This window comes from Trachypithecus francoisi, unplaced genomic scaffold, assembly GCF_009764315.1.
Source record: "Trachypithecus francoisi isolate TF-2019V2 unplaced genomic scaffold, Tfra_2.0 Lachesis_group10, whole genome shotgun sequence".
Classification (NCBI taxonomy): domain Eukaryota; kingdom Metazoa; phylum Chordata; class Mammalia; order Primates; family Cercopithecidae; genus Trachypithecus; species Trachypithecus francoisi.
The window spans coordinates 114,500,708-114,518,483 of record NW_022681455.1 but is presented as its reverse complement, the minus strand read 5'-3'; the positions used below and the strand labels follow the sequence as shown (position 1 = coordinate 114,518,483).

The following is a 17,776-nucleotide window of genomic DNA, read 5'->3' as shown; positions in this document are numbered from 1 at the left end:
TTTTTTGAAATGGAGTTTCGCCCTTGTTGCCTTGGCTGGAGTGCACCGGCGTGATCTTGGCTCACGGCAACCTCCGCCTCCCAGGTTCAAGCGCTTCTCCTGCCTCAGCCTCCTGAGTTGCTGGGATTACAGGCATGCACCACCACGCCCAGGTCATTTTGTATTTTTAGTGGAGACAGGGTTTCTCCATGTTGGTCAGGCTGGTCTCGAACTCCCGACCTCAGGTGATCCGCCCGCCTCGACCTCCCAAAGTGTGTGGATTATAGGCGTGAGCCACCACGCCTGGCCATTTCATCAAATAAATACTTATTGAAATACTTAAGTACTGCTGGGCTTAGTGGCTCACGACTGTAATCCCAGCACTTTGGGAATCCAAGGTGGGCAGATCACCTGAGGTTGGAGTTCGAGACCAGCTGGACAACATGGTGAAACCCCGTCTCTACTAAAAATACAAAAATTAGCTGGGCATGGTGGCGGGCGCCTATAATGCCAGCTAATTGAGAGGCCGAGGCAGGAGATTCGCTTGAACTTGGGAGTTGGAGGTTGCAGTGAGCCGAGATCGCGTCATTGCACTCCATCCTGGGCGTTGAGCAAGACTCCGTCTCAAAAAAGAAAAATTAAACAAAAGAAATGAAAGAGATGTTCCATAAGCACTTGACAGGTACCTATCTGGAGTTGAAGCTTATCAGCACTTAGCTGCCTACCCATATCAGCAGCCCTCCCATCCTCACTATTTCTGTTAGTGTCTAATAGACTAGTTATAGCAACTAAAGTGTGAAATCTCAAATTTTTTTTATTGTCCACCACTTTCAGTCATGTGCTAAATTCTGTTTTTATCTCTGTACCCCTTTTCGTGATGCTAATCTGAACTAGTTCACTAGTTTTTTTATTTCATTGCCTTTCCTGTAAAACTCAGCCTTTTGTAGCATCGTCTCATCCAGCAGACAAGACAACCTTGAATAAATAATTTCCCTTATCCCTGTATCATAATCATAAGTGGCTTTTCATTGCCAAATGGAAGAAATCTGAATTCTAGCCTCAAGTTTAAGTCCACTGTCTAAGACTACAAGTTACTTACACAAGATAAGGTGACATGGTCTTGCCAGTATCTGCTAAAGTGTAGCCATACCACTTTACTAATCTAGTGCTCAGTTTCTTCATAATTAAAATACTGTCTAGGATTTTGTGCCATTTCTGCCTTGTTCCTGGCTATTCTTTCAATCTTAAAATGCCTTTTACTCCTCAGTGACTTTTTTCTTTCATTTTTAAATCAAGATAGGGTGTCACTATGTCTTCCAGGCTGGTCTCGAACTCTTGGACCCAAGTGATCCTCTCCCCTTGGCCTCTCAAACTGCTGGGATTGTAAACTTGAACCACCACACCTACCTTTCAGGTTTTTGGGCTTTGTTTTTTTTTTTTTTCCCCTGATCGACTCACTCTATCACTCAGGCTGGAGTGCAGCAATCTCAGCTCACTGCAACCTCCACCTCCTGGCTTCAAACAATTCTCCTCTCTCAGCCTCCTGAGTAGCTTGGACTCAGGTGTGTGCCACCATGCCCAGCTAATGTTTTTTATATTTTTGGGAGAGAACAGGGTTTTGCCATGTTGGCCAAGCTGGTCTCAAACTCCTGACCTCAAGTGATCCATCCACTTTGGCCTTCCGAAGTGCTGGGACTCCAGGCGTGTGCTACCGTGCCCAGCCGAGCCTTCTTAGCTTTTTGGGTATTTTTTGTTGTTGTTTGTTTGAGACAGAGTTTTACTCTGTTTTCCGGGATGCTGGAGTGCAGGGGCACAGTCTCGGCTCGCTGCATCCTCGACCTCCCAAGCTCAAGGTGATCCTTCCATCTCAGCCTCCCAAGTAGCTGGGACTATTAATTAGCAAGGCACATGCCTGGCTAATATTTGTATTTCTTGTAGAGTCTCAAACTTCTGGAGTTAAGCAATCCACCTGCCTCAGTCTCCCAGTGTGCTGGGATTACAGACTTAAGCCACAGTGCCTGGCTGATATTTGTACCTTTGTATCTAGCTCGTTTTACTTGGCATAATATTTAAAAGATTCATGTTTTGGTAGCCTGTGTCAGAATTTCATTCCTTTTTATGGCAGAATTACTCATTGTTTGTACATACTGTGTTTTGTTTATCCATTCTACTGCTGATGTACACTTGGATTGTGTCCACCTTTCACTATTGGGAATAATGCTGTGGTAGATGTTGCTGTGCTAATACCTATTTGAGTCCCCATTTTTAGTTTTTTTGGGTATATATGTAGAAGTGGAATTACTGGATCATGGTAATTCTGTTGAACTTTTTGAGAAACCACCAAACTTTCTCATAGCAGCTACATCCGTTTTACATTCCCAGCAGCAGTATATGAGGGCTCCAGTTTCTCCACATCCTTGCCAACTTGTTTTCCACATTTGTGATTACAGCCATCCTGCTAGGTATGCAGTGGTGGTATGAAGTGGTAGCTTTGTCTTTCCCCGGTGATGAGTGATGTTGAGCATCTTTTTGTGTTTATTGGCCATTTGAGTATCTTTGTTGGAGAAATGTCTGTTCAAATCCCGTTGCCCATTTTTTAAGAGTTGTCTTCTTATATTTGAGTTCTCTATGTGTTCTGGGTACTAGACCCTTGTCAGAAATATGATTTGCAAATATTTTCTCTCATTTTGTGGGTTGTCATCTTACTTTCTTCCTTTGATGCACAAAAGTTTTAAATTTTGATGAAGTCCAGTTTATCTGTATTTTCTTTGTTGCTTGTGCTATAAGTAAAACACCTCACTGCACTTCCCACATCTTCTCCCTGAATTGTTTTGAAACAAATCCTAGGCCGGGTGCGGTGGCTCAAGCCTGTAATCCCAGCACTTTGGGAGGCCGAGACGGGCAGATCATGAGGTCAGGAGATCGAGACCATCCTGGCTAACACGGTGAAACCCCCATCTCTACTAAAAAATACAAAAAACTAGCCGGGCGTGGTGGCGGGCGCCTGTAGTCCCAGCTACTCAGGAGGCTGAGGCGGGAGAATGGCGTGAACCCGGGAGGCGGAGCTTGCAGTGAGCTGAGATCCGGCCACTGCACTCCAGTCTGGGCGACAGAGTGAGACTCCGTCTCAAAAAAAAAAAAAAAAGAAACAAATCCTAGCTATCTTACTTAATGTTAACACCTAAAAATAATAACAGTAATATCTTAATATAATCAAATAGCTTGTGCTTTATATTGATGTCAGACATTATTGTCAGGCAGAGAACTCGTTACCGAAAGTTTCTCTTCTCTGCTTCTTCCCAGTTACTTATATCAAATTGCACATCTTGGAGATGATGATGAAGAACCTGAGTTTTCATCAGCCATGCCTCTGGAAGAAGGAGACACATTCTTTTTTCAGCCAAGACCACTTAAAAACCTTGTGCTGGTTGATGAGTTGGACAGCCTCTCTCCCATTCTGTTTTGCCAGGTTGGTGGGTCTTTCCAGTCCCTTCCACAATAAATCTAAAGTTAAACTGAGATCTAGTCTAAGAAATAGCTTTATTAGTATTTCCATGATCTCGCCAGTGTGTAAAGCAGTTAGAGGTAGAAGTGTGAGCACAAAAAACCATTAGTAAGTCCTTGGGGTTTTTTTCCCATAATGATGAAACTCACGTTTAATGTAAAAATTCAGATCATATTCCTGTATAGCTTGCGGGGGAGGAAAAAAAATCAGACTATATAAAAGGTGAAAAGTAAAAGTCCTCCCCATAATCTTCTCACCCGTCTGCTCTATTGAACCATATTGCTTATATTAACAACTTCTTGTGACTGCTTCCAGGTGTTTTATCTGCATTTAGAATCATGTATATGTTTATGTGTTCTGTCTTTTTCTTTTTAAAATAAGTGGAGTCATATACTCCACAGTATTCTGTGGTTGACCTCTTGTCATATAATAGTCTACATATAGCTCTATTTACTTCATTTTACCACAGTTCCTCTTTAAAATAGTTCTGAGACATTGGAATCAGTTGGTAATGGGAAGTTTTGAATCACCTTCTCAAGGAGGAACCTGAAGTGGCACAGAATGGAGATTGTGTCTCTCATTGCTGGTGCTTAGTTGTGACAGCCAGGAATTTGATAATGCTGTTGCATCCTCAATTGCCAGTGTTTGAGTGACCATTAGGGACCACCTGTGTAGTTAATCACACTTCTCATGGGAGAGGAGCTTGTTCACTGGGTACTGGGGAAATAAATCAGCATTCAGACAGGTTTAATTACACCCATCTGAAATTAATTGCTTTGTTCTTCCTTTCTGAGAAATGATTAGTCTTGAGGGCAACAGAAAATAAGTGTGACTAACTTCTTTTCTTTTTTTTTTTTTTGAGACGGAGTCTCGATCTGTCGCCAGTCCACCTCCCAGGTTCATGCCATTCTCCTGCTTCAGCCTCCCTAGTAGCTGGAACTGCAAGCGCCTGCCACCACGCCCAGCTAATTTTTTGTATTTTCAGTAGAGGCGGGGTTTTACTGTGATCTTCTGACCTTACAATCTGCCTGCCTTGGCCTCCCAGAGTGCTGGGATTATAGGCGTGAGCCACCACGCCTGGCCAAGTGTGACTAATTTCTAATTTGATTATTAGAGATTTTTCCACCTTCATTGCAATTGGAATAAATAATGTGTGTAAATAGTTTATTCATCAAGAATAAAATTAGCCAGGCATGATGGCTCATGCTTGTAATCTCAGCACTTTAGGAGGCCGAGGTGGGCAGGTCACCTGAGGTTTGGAGTTTGAGACCAGCCTGACCAACATGGAGAAACCTGCCTCTACTAAAAAAATTAAAAATTAAAAAAAAAAAAAAATTAGCCAGGCGTGGTGGCGCATGCCTGTAATTCCAGCTACTTGGGAGGCTGAGGCAAGAGAATCACTTGAACTCAGGAGACGGAGGTTGCGGTGAGCCGAGATCACGCCATTGTACTCCAGCCTGGGCAACAAGAGCACAACTCCGTCTCAAAGAAAAAAAAAAAAGGCCAGGCATGGTGGCTCACGCCTGTAATCCCAGCACTTTGGGAGGCCGAGGCGGGCGGATCACAAGGTCAGGAGATGGAGACCATCCTGGCTAACATGGTGAAACCCTGTCTACTAAAAAGACAAAAAAATTAGCCGGGCGTGGTGGCGGGCGCCTGTAGTCCCAGCTATTTGGGAGGCTGAGGCAGGAGAATGGCATGAACCCAAGAGGTGGAGCGTGCAGTGAGCCGAGATTGCGCCACTGCACTCCAGCCTGGGCGACAGAGCCACCGTCTCCAAAAAAAAATAAAAATAAAAAATAAAGCGGGGGGTGGGGGGGCGGGTGCGGTGGTTCACACCTGTAATCCCAGCACTTTGGGAGGCTGCGGCGGGTAGATGACCTGAGGTCAGGAGTTTGAGACCAGCCTGGCCAACATGGTGAAACCCCATCTCTACTAAAAATATAAAAACTAGCCAGGCGTGGTGGTGGGTGCTTGTAATCCCAGCTTCTTAGGAGGCTGAGGCAGGAGAATCGCTTGAACCCAGGAGATGGAGATTGCAGTGAGTTGACACAGTACCACTGCACGCCAGCCTCAGTGACCGATGAGAGTCTGTCTTAAATAAAATAAAAAATAAAAATAAAATTAATGGGAAATTAAAGTGTCTGTAGCAGGGCTTCTTCACATTTATTTCTGCCCTGGATCTTTTTGCTAGCCTGAAGCATCTGGATCCGATCTGAATGTTTTACTGTTTTTTTTTTTTTTTTTTTGAGATGGAGTCTTGCTCTGTCACCCAGGCTGGAGTGCAGTGGCCGGATCTCAGCTCACTGCAAGCTCCGCCTCCCGGGTTTACACCATTCTCCTGCCTCAGCCTCCTGAGTAGCTGGGACTACAGGTGCCTGCCCCTCGCCCAGCTAATTTTTTGTATTTTTTAGTAGAGACGGGGTTTCACTGTGTTACCTAGGATGGTCTCGATCTCCTGACCTCATGATCTGCCCGTCTCAGCCTCCCAAAGTGCTGGGATTACAGGCTTGAGCCACCGCGCCCAGCCGCAAAATATTTTTTAAAGTTGTGGAAAACAGATGTGCTTTATTGAGGCTTTATAAATAATAAGATGATACACTTAAAATGGGTGAGTTAATTTCTTTTAGGAGATTGGAGTAAAGGTTGTATACCCTCAGTACTCACATGCACATCTATGTTACGGTAGGCTCCATTGCTTTGCAGAGAGAGTAAAGAATTTTCATTTCAACTGTCCAGTTTGTCAAACTACAATACAGATGATTCACCTCTTTTCACATGTTGATCAACAGATAATTGTATTGGAAAGCAACTGGATGTCTAGGATACTGGAGAATCAGAATTGTGTTTGAAAACAGTACTGTAGACATTTCTTCCTCTAACTCTCTCTGTGCAGATAGCTGATCTGGCCAATGAAGATACTCCACAGCTGTATGTGGCTTGTGGTAGGGGACCCCGATCATCTCTGAGAGTACTGAGACATGGGCTTGAGGTAAGGTTGCAATTTCTAGATAATCTGCAGGGTTTGGAGGGAAGCATTGACAAAGTAGTTGATGGGTTTACTCTAATGTTATCAAAGACATAGTTAAGGTGTCTGTGAAAAAGTATGTTCTTTCTCCCTGACTTCCCCAAAGTTTATACTTGAGATTTTCTTTCCTTTTGTCCCTGAAACGGTCTCACTGTGTTGCCCAGGCTGGTGTGCAATGACCCAATCTTGGCTCACTGCAGCCTTGACCTCCTGAGCTCAAGTGATTGTCCTGCCTCAGCCTCCCAAAGTGTTGATTACAGGTGTAAGCCACTGTGCCCAGCCTGTGCTATTTTCTATTCCTTAACTTGTTAGCATGATAGCCCACGTGGTCACTAGTCATGACATGGAGGCTAGAAAATCTTTATGGAACATTTCACTGTCTCTATACATCTAGTCTTAGTTAAATTAACTATGTCAATGCTGTATATAGTTTTGTATCTTATTAAATTTATTCCTCATTACTATATACTCTTAAATAGCATACTTTTTATTTATTCATTTATTTTTGTGATGGGGGTCCCACTCTGTCTCCCACGATGGAATTCAGTGGTGCCATGATGGCTCACTGCAGCCTTGACCTTCCTGGGATCAGGCGATCTTCCCACCTCAGCCTCCTGAATAACTGGGGACTACAGGCATGTGCCACAACATCCAGCTAATTTTTGTATATTTTGTAGAGACCAGTTTCTGGCTGGTCTTGAAGTCAGGCATTCTGCCTGCTTTGGCTTCCCAAAGTACTAGGATCACAGCCTTGAGCCACCACACCTGGCCAAGTGGCATAATTTTTAGTGTTTCTGCAATATTTCACCAAAGTGGGTAGATCATAATTTTTATTTTATTTTATTTATTTTTATTTTTTATTTTTTTTGAGACGGAGTCTCGCTCTATCGCCCGGGCTGGAGTGCAGTGGCCGATCTCAGCTCACTGCAAGCTCCGCCTCCCGGGTTTACGCCATTCTCCTGCCTCAGCCTCCGGAGTAGCTGGGACTACAGGCGCCCGCCACCTCGCCCGGCTAATTTTTTGTATTTTTTAGTAGAGACAGGGTTTCACCATGTTAGCCAGGATGGTCTTGATCTGCTGACCTCGGGATCCTCCCATCTTGGCCTCCCAAAGTGCTGGGATTACAGGCTTGAGCCACCGCGCCCGTCGATCATAATTTATTTAGTGAATCTTTTATTGCTGGACTTTTTAGGTAATGTGGACACTAAAAGTTACCTTCTTGAATCCCATATTCTCTGTGTATCGTAGTCCTAATGTTAATGCCTTCTAGTGAGGGCCCTGAACTGGAACTTGTTAGGAATAAAATAATAAGCTTCCTATAACAGTTTGTTTTGAGAGCTTGGGAGTGGCAGACTGAGCTCTCAAGAGGCCTGCTACCTGTTTCTGTAAATTTTTATTGCAACACGCCCAAGATAATCTGGGTTTTGAATTCTGACTCTACCGCTTAATAGGTGTTGCTAAGTTTCTGTTTCTTCTGTAAAATGGACTTAATACTGGTACCTGCCATAAATAATTGTGTGAATTAAATGAGATGATACATATAAAGCCCTTAGCTTAAGATATGGCATGAAGTGTTCAATAAATGTTAGCTGTTAACATTGCTGTTTCAGGGAATTTGAAAATATTTTGTCTCTGCCAAAATATATCGTCAGTTCACCAAAATTTCTTTTTTTTTTTTTTTTTTTGAGACGGAGTCTCGCTCTGTCGCCAGAGCTGGAGTGCAGTGGCCAGATCTCAGCTCACTGCAAGCTCCGCCTCCCGGGTTTACACCATTCTCCTGCCTCGGCCTCCCGAGTAGCTGGGACTACAGGCGCCCGCCACCTCGCCCGGCTAGTTTTTTGTATTTTTTAGTAGAGACGGGATTTCACCATGTTAGCCAGGATGGTCTTGATCTCCTGACCTCGTGATCCGCCCGTCTCGGCCTCCCAAAGTGCTGGGATTACAGGTTTGAACCACTGCGCCCGGCCTTCACCAAAATTTCAATGACTCAGACCCAATTTAGAGCCATAGGTTTGTTGTGTGTGTGTGTGTGTGTTTTTGTTTGTTTGTTTTTTTGTTTGTTTGTTTGTTTTTGAGTGCAGTGGTGAGACCTTGCTTCACTGTAACCTCCAGCGCCCAGTCTCAAGCAAGCAGTTCTCCCACCTTAGCTTCCCAAGTAGCTGGGACTACAGGTGTGCGCCATCACGCTTAGCTAATTTATTTATTTATTTTGGGTAGAGGCAGGGTCTTGCTATGTTGCCAGGGCTGGTCTTGAACTCCTGGGCTCAAGTGATCCTCCCACTTCAGCCTCCCAACGTGTTAGGATTACAGGCGTGAGCCACCGCGCCTGGCCAAGAGCCATTGCTCTTGATTCGTTTAGTTACTTATTTCTCATTGGATCCTAGTGAGCATATGATGAAAGCTAGCGCTTTACACAAAAAACGCGTATGTGCGGCTGGGCACAGTGGCTCACGCTTGTAATTCCAGCACTTTAGGAGGCTGAAGCGGGCGGATCACCCGAGGTCAGGAGTTTGAGACCAGCCTGGCCAACATGGTGAAACCCCTTCTCTACTAAAACTACAAAAATGAGCTGGGAGTGGTGGTGGGTTCCTATAATCCCAGCTGCTCAGGAGACTGAGGCAGGAGAATCGCTTGAACTGGGAGGTAGAGGTTGCAGTGAGCTGAGATCATGCCATTGCACTCCAGCCTGGGCAACAGAGCGAGACTGTCTCCAAAAAAAAGTGCATATGTGCATTAACAGAAAATTTTTGTACATTGTAAGAGATAAAGGGCTCAAGAATCATCATTTTTTAGTTTCCTGCTATTTCTCTCCCCACTTCGAATCTATAGACACACCTTTGTTATATATAAAAGTATTTTCCGAGGCGGGCGGATCATGAGGTCAGGAGATCGAGACCATCTTGGCTAACAGGGAAACCCTGTCTCTACTAAAAATACAAAAAAATTAGCCGGGTGTGGTGGCGGGCGCCTGTAGTCCCAGCTACTCGAGAGGCTGAGACAGGAGAACGGCATGAACCTGGGAGGCAGAGCTGCCAGAGATCGTGCCACTGCACTCCAGCCTGGGCGACAGAGTGAAACTCCGTCTCAAAAAAGAAAAATTTGTTTTTAAATTGTTGAACGTTGCTTTATTCCTATATGTCTATTTGTTACACCTTGATATCTAACTAAATTGTGGTCTCAATTGAGCTAGGGTGACTGACAGTTTTACATTTGGTATAGAGTGTAGCATAATTGACAGTTGAATTTTATTGATGAAGTTCTTAGGTCTTCCTTCTAATTAAATTATACCAGTAAACTAGGAAAAGCGCTAGTCCTTCTGTAAATATACATGAGTTCTTCCTATAAGATGTGGGTTACACACTATATATAAGTGGCTAGTTTGTTGTCTCTAGATCATTTACAAATACTTAATAATTTTAATTTTATAATGATTTTACGTTTATAAAAAAATTGCAAAGATAGTACAGCGAGTTCCTGTATAACCCACACTCAGTTTTCCCTTCTAGATCATTTTGAATTTGGCTTAGATGTTTTGTTTACTCTTATGTTTGAGAACCTATAGGACATGTAGAGAATCATTCACTCTGAATTTAAGGGGCATAGAAAGACAAAACAGTTAGTGCCCTAAGAGGTGGTGACTGTGTTCTTTCTTTTTTTTGGAGACGGGATCTTGCTCAGTCACCCAGGCTGGAGTGCAGTGGTCCAATCTCAGCTCACGGCAACTCCGCCTCCCAGGTTCAAGCGATTCTTCCGCCTCAGCCTCCCGAATAGCTGAGATTACAGGCACCTGCCATCATGCCCGGCTAATTTTTATATTTTTGCAGAGACGGGTTTCACCGTGTTGGCCAGCTGGTCTTGAACTCCTGATCTCAGGCGATCCACCCGCCTTGGCCTCCCAAAGTGCTGGGATTGCAGGTGTGAGCCATTGGGCCCAGCCGGTAGACTGATTTCTATGAGTGCTTATAGAAGAGAGAGGTGACTGACTGCCAGCCAAGGAGATAAGGGAATAATTTTGCTACAGGATCTGGCATTTGAATTGATCCACATGGGATTTGGCCTTACAGGAGCTAGGGAAAGAAACAGGATGCTAATTTAGATGGCCTGATTCATTCCCAGTGGTTACTGCTGTTCTGAGGATGATCAAGGCATGTTGTACTTGAGGGAAAGGGGTATGGTTTTGGCTGCAGCAACTGTACCCTCTCAGACATCCTGTGACTTTTGCTTAAGACTGTCATGGGGATTGCCACTGTCTCCAGCCTGTTTCGTTCTTAGATTCTTCTTTCACTAGGTGGTTTCATCTTTTAAATCCAGCATACATTGTGAACCCTGCCTTTGAGACCTTATTTTTTGATGTGATTGTAAGCAGGTAGCTGAGTTGCATGCTCACTGGATCTGTGGCTTCCCTCCTCTCCTGTCAGGTGTCAGAAATGGCTGTTTCTGAGCTACCCGGTAACCCCAATGCTGTCTGGACAGTGCGTCGGCACATTGAAGGTAAGCAGCTCTTTCCCAACAGTCAAAATGAGGGTCTGGGTGCCATTGACACAGAAGGCTTAAAAGGCTGCGTTCATAATACTTCTGTATCATTTCATTTAGCACCATATACCAGAAACTTTCTGGCCCAACACCGTTTTTGAGGCTCTTCCTTTCAGGATGCCTTCACTTACCGTTTCTTTTTGTGCAGGTGGGAAAGGGGACATAGGTTGGCTGTTATATTTTAGTACATAAAGGTTTCAGTATCATAGAGCTGTCAAATGTGATGTTGACTTTATATTCATAAAGGTACTGGTTTCATCTGTAAGAGGCATGATGTGAGGGAAAGTTGTGCTTTTTCATTCTTCTTCAACTATTTTCTTTTAAATTGTTTTGAAACCACAGTGAAATTCAGGGTGGTGTTCTAGGAATTAAGAGATTTGGGAAAGCTTGTTAGTCAGTCTTGCTAGTGCTTAGGGAAAGCAGAGTGGAATTGAGTGGAATTAGAATTTTAGTGTGAGTGGAAAAGCGGGGATGGGAAAGGAGAAGGGAGTTTGAGCTCCTGGATGTAAATGGTCACCTGATCCTAAAACTTTGAAAGTAATAGGAGAATGCCTAGTAGTTAGTGCAGGAACAGGGAAGTCTTGTGACAACTGAATTGCAGCCTCATAGAAAGAAAGCTCAGTCTCGTTTTTCCCTTGATTCACATTGGAGGTATGTTTTTCTCTTGTTCTCTCAGGAATATGGGATGGGTGAGTAAGATCATCCTTGCCAGCAGACAGCTTTTTCAAGAAAGCAGCTGTAATTCTGCCTGATAGATATTCTGCCTGTATGAAACAGATTTAAGGAGTTGGGAAACATGTAGGAGGAAAACAACTTACTATTAGTAGAATACTCATTTTTGTGGATTTAATTTTCATTGTAGGCATTTGAATCATATCCAAGTTGAGTAGAAAGGGAAAAATGTGAATAGGAAATGGGTGGGCTTAGAAGCTGAAAAGATAATTATTAAGCACTTGGTTTTGTGTGTAATATCTACATAGAAATTGGTCCGTGTTGGTGTTTTACTTTGGTTTGGTGGCTTGTTGACATTATGGCCCTTGAAAGCATTGCCTAGACTGTTTGAATTAGAAATGTGTTTTAAGATAACCTATTGTGCTTCTTCTTTTTTCCTTTTAACTTTTTAAATAAACTTATTTTAAAACAGATTTAGGGCTGGGCGCAGTGGCTCATGCCTGTAATCCCAACACATTGGGAGGCCGAGGTGGGCAGATCACCTGAGGTCAGAGTTTGAGACCAGTCTGGCCAACATGGTGAAACCCCATCTCTACTGAAAATACAAAAGTTAGCTGGGTCTGGTGGTGCACGCCTGTAATCCCAGCTACTTAAGGGGCTGAGGCAGGAGAATCGCTTGAACCTGGGAGGCGGAGGTTGCAGTGAGCCGAGATCGCACCACTGCACTCCAGCCTGGGTGAGAGAGCGAGACTCCATCTCAAAAAAAAAAGAAAAAGAAAATAGAGTTAGGTTTATAGAAAAGTTAACTCGTACTTTTATGAAGAAGACAGGAAGTTACAGGGATTGAGTGTCTCAAGATACAGTCTAAGTAATGGGGATAGAAAATCCTGGCTCCTGAATCTCAGTCGAATGCCCATTTTGATTAACTGCAGTGAGATTCTGTGGGTCTTAGTGGTTCCTTTCAGGGTAAATTTAGTTGTTTGAGTGCCCACCATGTACTTAGATAGACTCTTTGCCTCAGAGCACTTGCCATCTAAAAAAACAAGACAAGTATACAGAACTGTTGTGTGTTGTGAATGTGGTGAAAGGCGCAGGTACATTGCTGGGAGGGGTTAAAGGACAGGGCATGTGTTTGAAGGTCAGGACAGGCTCTTTAGAGGGACAGCATTTGCTAACTCGGTGATAGGCAGTTTGTTGCATTATGTAGTTGAACATTTTTCTCCTTTATTAAATCTCAGAAGTCTTGGAAAGGACTATATCCTGCTAAATTTTACTCTTTAGGTACTGTAATTTGGGAGTCACCTGTAAATACAGATCGGGTTCTCTTGGTTCACTCACTTTCCAGATACCCCCACTTACTATTGAGTGAACATTCCTTCTGCCCGCACATGCTGCAGTCTTCCAGGCAAATACTAACCTTGGCTGGTACTTGGTGATGCACACTACCAATACCAAGCCTTTTTTTCTCTTCCACAGGTGGCTGGTGAAGGTGCTGATCACCACAGGTGTGTACCTACTGCTAGGGTCGATTGTGGGGTCTTATAGTTTATCCAAGGAGAGGGACCTGCACAAAATTTTGAGGCTGCCCTGATGGTGTCTTTCAGAGGGTAACTGCAGTTGGATGTCACTGGGCATAATAGTGCTGCACACCGTCTGCCTGTGCATCAGATGGTCTGAGGCAGGAGTCTGCCTGTCTACCTCCTCCCACAGAATTTGTCATATATGGTTAATTTGCCTTTTACTAAGCTAACAGAGTCTCTAGCTAGAGAACTTTAGCTTCATACTCTCTTGGAGTTGTACATTCCAGGTGTACTGACTGAAAGATCAGGACCTGGAGAAAGCTTTTGAGTATATTCAGGACTTGCTGAAGCAAGATAAGTATCAGATACTCTTGTCTATGAAGTGAGAGTGAGTTACTGGAGCTTCAGGTATCTGGATGGTCGCTCACTTTACCTTTTGGAGTGAGCTGCTGATTGAGCCTCAAATCCTAACGCAAGGCAAGTAAAAGAGAAAAGCATTCCCTCCTCTGGGGTCCTCAGCAGTGTTCAGACAGATGGGAGCCCTGTTGAATTGAGACCTAAAGATACATTCTCATACCCTGATAGATTCTTCATTGAGGTATGAACTATTGTTTTTTACGTGAGACTTACATTCCTTAGAAAAGGGCAGTGTGGATGGTACACTTCCTAGTCATTTTCCTTGACTAAAGCTTGGCTTTGTTCTGAACTCCAGCGTTTTTTTAAAAATAATTTTTTGTGGACTGGGCGTGGTGGCTCACGCCTGTAATCCCAGCACTTTGGGAGGCCGAGGTGGGCGGATCACCTGAGGTTGGGAATTTGAGACCAGCCTGACCAATATGGAGAAACCCTGTCTCTACTGAAAATACAAAATTAGCTGGGCGTAGTGGCACATGCCTGTAATCCCAGCTACTAGAGAGGCTGAGGCAGGAGAATTGCTTGAACCTGGGAGGCAGAGGTTGTGGTGAGCCAAGATCGCGCCATTGTATTCCAACCTGGGCAACCAGAGCGAAACTCTCTCCAAAATAATAATAATAATAATAAATTTTTATAAAGTTGGGATCTTGTAATGTTACCTAGGCTGGTTTTGAACTCCTGAACTCAAATGATCCTCCCTCCTCAACCTCCCAAAGTGCTTGAACCACCGTGCCCAGCTTGAACTCCAACTTTAATCTGCAGTCACTCTAGTACATAAGAGTTCATCTACTGCAAGTCTTCTTCGCTGTAGAAGGAAAGGGTAGAAGTTATAGTGTGCTTGATATTCACAGGGCCGTGTTTATTTTGAGGAAATCTGTGATGTAAAGTAGCTTTGAGACATCATTGACTCTCCCACTTGTTGAATTGTCTAGCAAAAGTATGACCCTATTTAAGTTCACTGAGCATTTATTCTCTTTTATGTTTGAGTAGTCTGAAGTCTTGGTCAAAGGAAAGGCACCCCTCCTCCCTTCCTTGCCCCCTTCTCTCCCATGAAAGTCAAAAGTTGTATGGTCTGTCTTTTGGAAGGTCCCTGTTTCTTTTGGTGAAGATCCGAGACCAGAAATCCTGGCCAGTTACAATAATGTTAAAATTAAACAACTTCTGTTACTTTTACACAACAAAAATTTCTAGTACAAAAACTGAGAACTGGAGTAAAGGTTCCAAACTTGGTGTTACGTAGAGATGGATTTTGGTTTTGTTGTAAGCTATTGAGCCATCCATTTCAGAGATAACCATGTCCTTACTTGTTTTATGATAGTGAGTGGTGCTTAGTCTTAGAAAGCCACCGTATAAGACGTTCCCAAAGCATTTGATGTATGTTGACAGTTCTAGCAAAATAACCAAAAACCAAGTATCTTCTTGTCCAGTATTATTCCTTATGATTTGGAAATTGAACCTTTACTCTGTGGATTCCTGGTCTAACCATTAGAGCAGACCCATTGGGAAAGATCTTTAATCCTTGTTTTTCAGCCACTACAGTACGTACATATAGTGTAATATTAACTGAAACAAAAATTTGACGAAACAGTAGTTATCCTACTATATGTGAAGCAACTTCATAAATTACATTTATTTCTGTTAAGAAGTGCCTATTGTGCAACATGTTAAATTGATTTTATGTCCTGCTAATAGCGCAGAACACTACTGTTGGCCATGCCAATGATACATCTTCTTTTTTGTTTGTTTTGAGACAGTCTCATTCTGTCGCCCAGGCTGGAGTGCAGTGGGGCGATCTTGGCTCACTGCGGCCTCCGCCTCCCGGGTTCAGGCAATTCTCCTGCTCAACCTCCCGAGTAGTTGGAATTACAGACGCCCACCACCACACCCGGCTAATTTTTGTATTTTATTTGATTTATTTTTTAGTAGAGACGGATTTCACCCTGTCGGTCAGGCTGGTTTCAAACTCCTGACCTCAGGTGATCCGCCCACCTTGGCCTCCCACCCTTGCTGGGATTACAAGCATGAGCCATCATGCCTGGTCGAATGATAATATGTTCACTTGACTCCTGCTTCTGTAAAGAATGCTGATTCTGCAGAACTGATCTAGTAACCTTAGTTCAGCTGAATCTCATGTGAAGTCATTAGAACCAAAAGTATGCCCTTCATGTGGTTGGGTGGACCGGCCCTGTGGCATTGAGCTCTTGACAAGTGCTTAGGCAGACAGGGTCCTATAGCTGCTACTACTGGGAGTGAGGCAGCCACTACATTGTGTGGTGCCTTGTCTTGTTCTGTCCCTTTTTAACCTAATTTCTGGGTAAGGGGGTATTGATACAAAAATTCAAATGTAAAGGAGGAAAATCTCAACTCTTAAAAAAAATTAGCATGCCTTTAGTCAACATTTATCAAGCTTTATGCCAAACATGGTACTGGATGGGGACACTTGCAGAAGCTGTTGTATGTTTTAGGGTGAGATACATGGAAAATACATGGCCTTTATGGGATCTGCAGAAGAAACTGAGGGTTTCTGGTATACCTCAAGTCGTCTGACTTCCTTGAGAAACGCATTAGTGTTTATTCAACCACATTTAATTAGAAGAAGCAAATTCTAGTAGGATTGCTCACGACCACACGATTGTTCTGTTTCGAAATAGTGAAAAACCAGAGAGGTCAAGGAATAACAATATAAACAATCCCCATCCCCCATTTCCTGGTTATCTAGTTTTCTTACATCATTCTCACTGGGACTGGGATTCTCAGCTTCCAACCCTAGAATGAGTTAAGTCTCACAGAGGCTTAAGTAATCTCTGTTTTGTTCATTAGAGCTTATGTTCATTTCTACATAAGCTTCTTTTGGAAGAAGTTAGGGGTCTTTCCTAGTTAGAAGGAGTATCTCTTCTTAGGACGGGGTTGTGTGATTGACGACTGGCACAAATAAATGAAACTCTAGCTCAGTATGTTCGTGTATCAATATTGTAGTATTTAAAATGTCCTCATGCCTCCGATTGCCTTGCTTTGTCCCTCTCACTTCTTTAGCAGATGTCTCAAGAAAATATTGAGGAAGCAGGGTTTATCTGTAGGCTCTTATGACCCCTAGTTTTCTTCTGGATCATCTTGCTCTGTGTGCATGTGTATGTGTGTATGTGTGTAATAACTACGCATAGAAGAAGTGCCTTGGAAGGTTTCTGAAGAGAACTCTTAGTGTTTCATTTGGCTTTGTAATTCTAATGAGTGCTTATCTAACCAGCTCCCTTCTTTTCTTTTTCAGATGAGTTTGATGCCTATATCATTGTTTCTTTCGTGAATGCCACCCTGGTGTTGTCCATTGGAGAGACTGTAGAAGAAGTGACTGACTCTGGGTTCCTGGGGACCACCCCGACCTTGTCCTGCTCATTGTTAGGAGATGATGCCTTGGTGCAGGTGAGGGTTCTCAGAGCTTACCTACTCGGCCTGCTTTGTTCTTTCTTGGCCTTCATTGTGATGTGGCTGCTGTGTTCATGTCTCTTCACCCTCACCTTCCAGTAAGCGTTAGGGACGGAACTTATGATTTTGGCACATAACATCCTCCTCTGTATTTGCCATTTTTCTGTTACAGAGCCACATCACTGCAGCTTTCATCTCTAGTAAAGATCTTTATAAGCGTTTTGTTAATAAGCTTTGAACTTCTTTGAGGTGGACACCGCAAAACATTAACTGTTGAAAAGTTGGCCTTGCCTGGGGCCTACTGACTCTTTTGTCATTCATTCAACTGGTGCCTCAAATGCAGTGGCCCCAGATCTGATTGTAGTGACAGATCTGATAGATGTGAGGGTCATTCTGAGTGATGAATCAAATTGTTAAAGTCAGGTTTCTTTCTGTTACTGACTCTAGGTCTATCCAGATGGCATTCGGCACATACGAGCAGACAAGAGAGTCAATGAGTGGAAGACCCCTGGAAAGAAAACAATTGTGAAGTGTGCAGTGAACCAGCGACAAGTGGTGATTGCCCTGACGGGAGGAGAGTTGGTCTATTTCGAGATGGATCCCGTATGTTATTTTATCGTTCACTGTGGGACTTAGTATAGGGTCCAGAGAGGAAGATGGGCAATGTAATCTAGTCATTTAGATGACAGTGTGGTGAAACCCCGT

At 43.5% G+C, this 17,776-nt stretch overlaps 1 protein-coding gene across 2 annotated transcripts in view; it reads left to right on the top strand.

Annotated features, from left to right (window-relative positions):
• The window catches only part of SF3B3 (splicing factor 3b subunit 3), a 55,257-nt gene that overhangs the window by 19,195 nt on the left and 18,286 nt on the right, over positions 1-17,776 (top strand). For both annotated transcript variants that reach the window (XM_033218961.1, XM_033218962.1), the window contains exons 9-13: positions 3,283-3,448; positions 6,381-6,476; positions 10,931-11,003; positions 16,917-17,068; positions 17,519-17,674. In XM_033218961.1, coding sequence (XP_033074852.1) covers positions 3,283-3,448; positions 6,381-6,476; positions 10,931-11,003; positions 16,917-17,068; positions 17,519-17,674 — 643 coding nt within the window. The remainder of the gene's footprint in view (positions 1-3,282; positions 3,449-6,380; positions 6,477-10,930; positions 11,004-16,916; positions 17,069-17,518; positions 17,675-17,776) is intronic.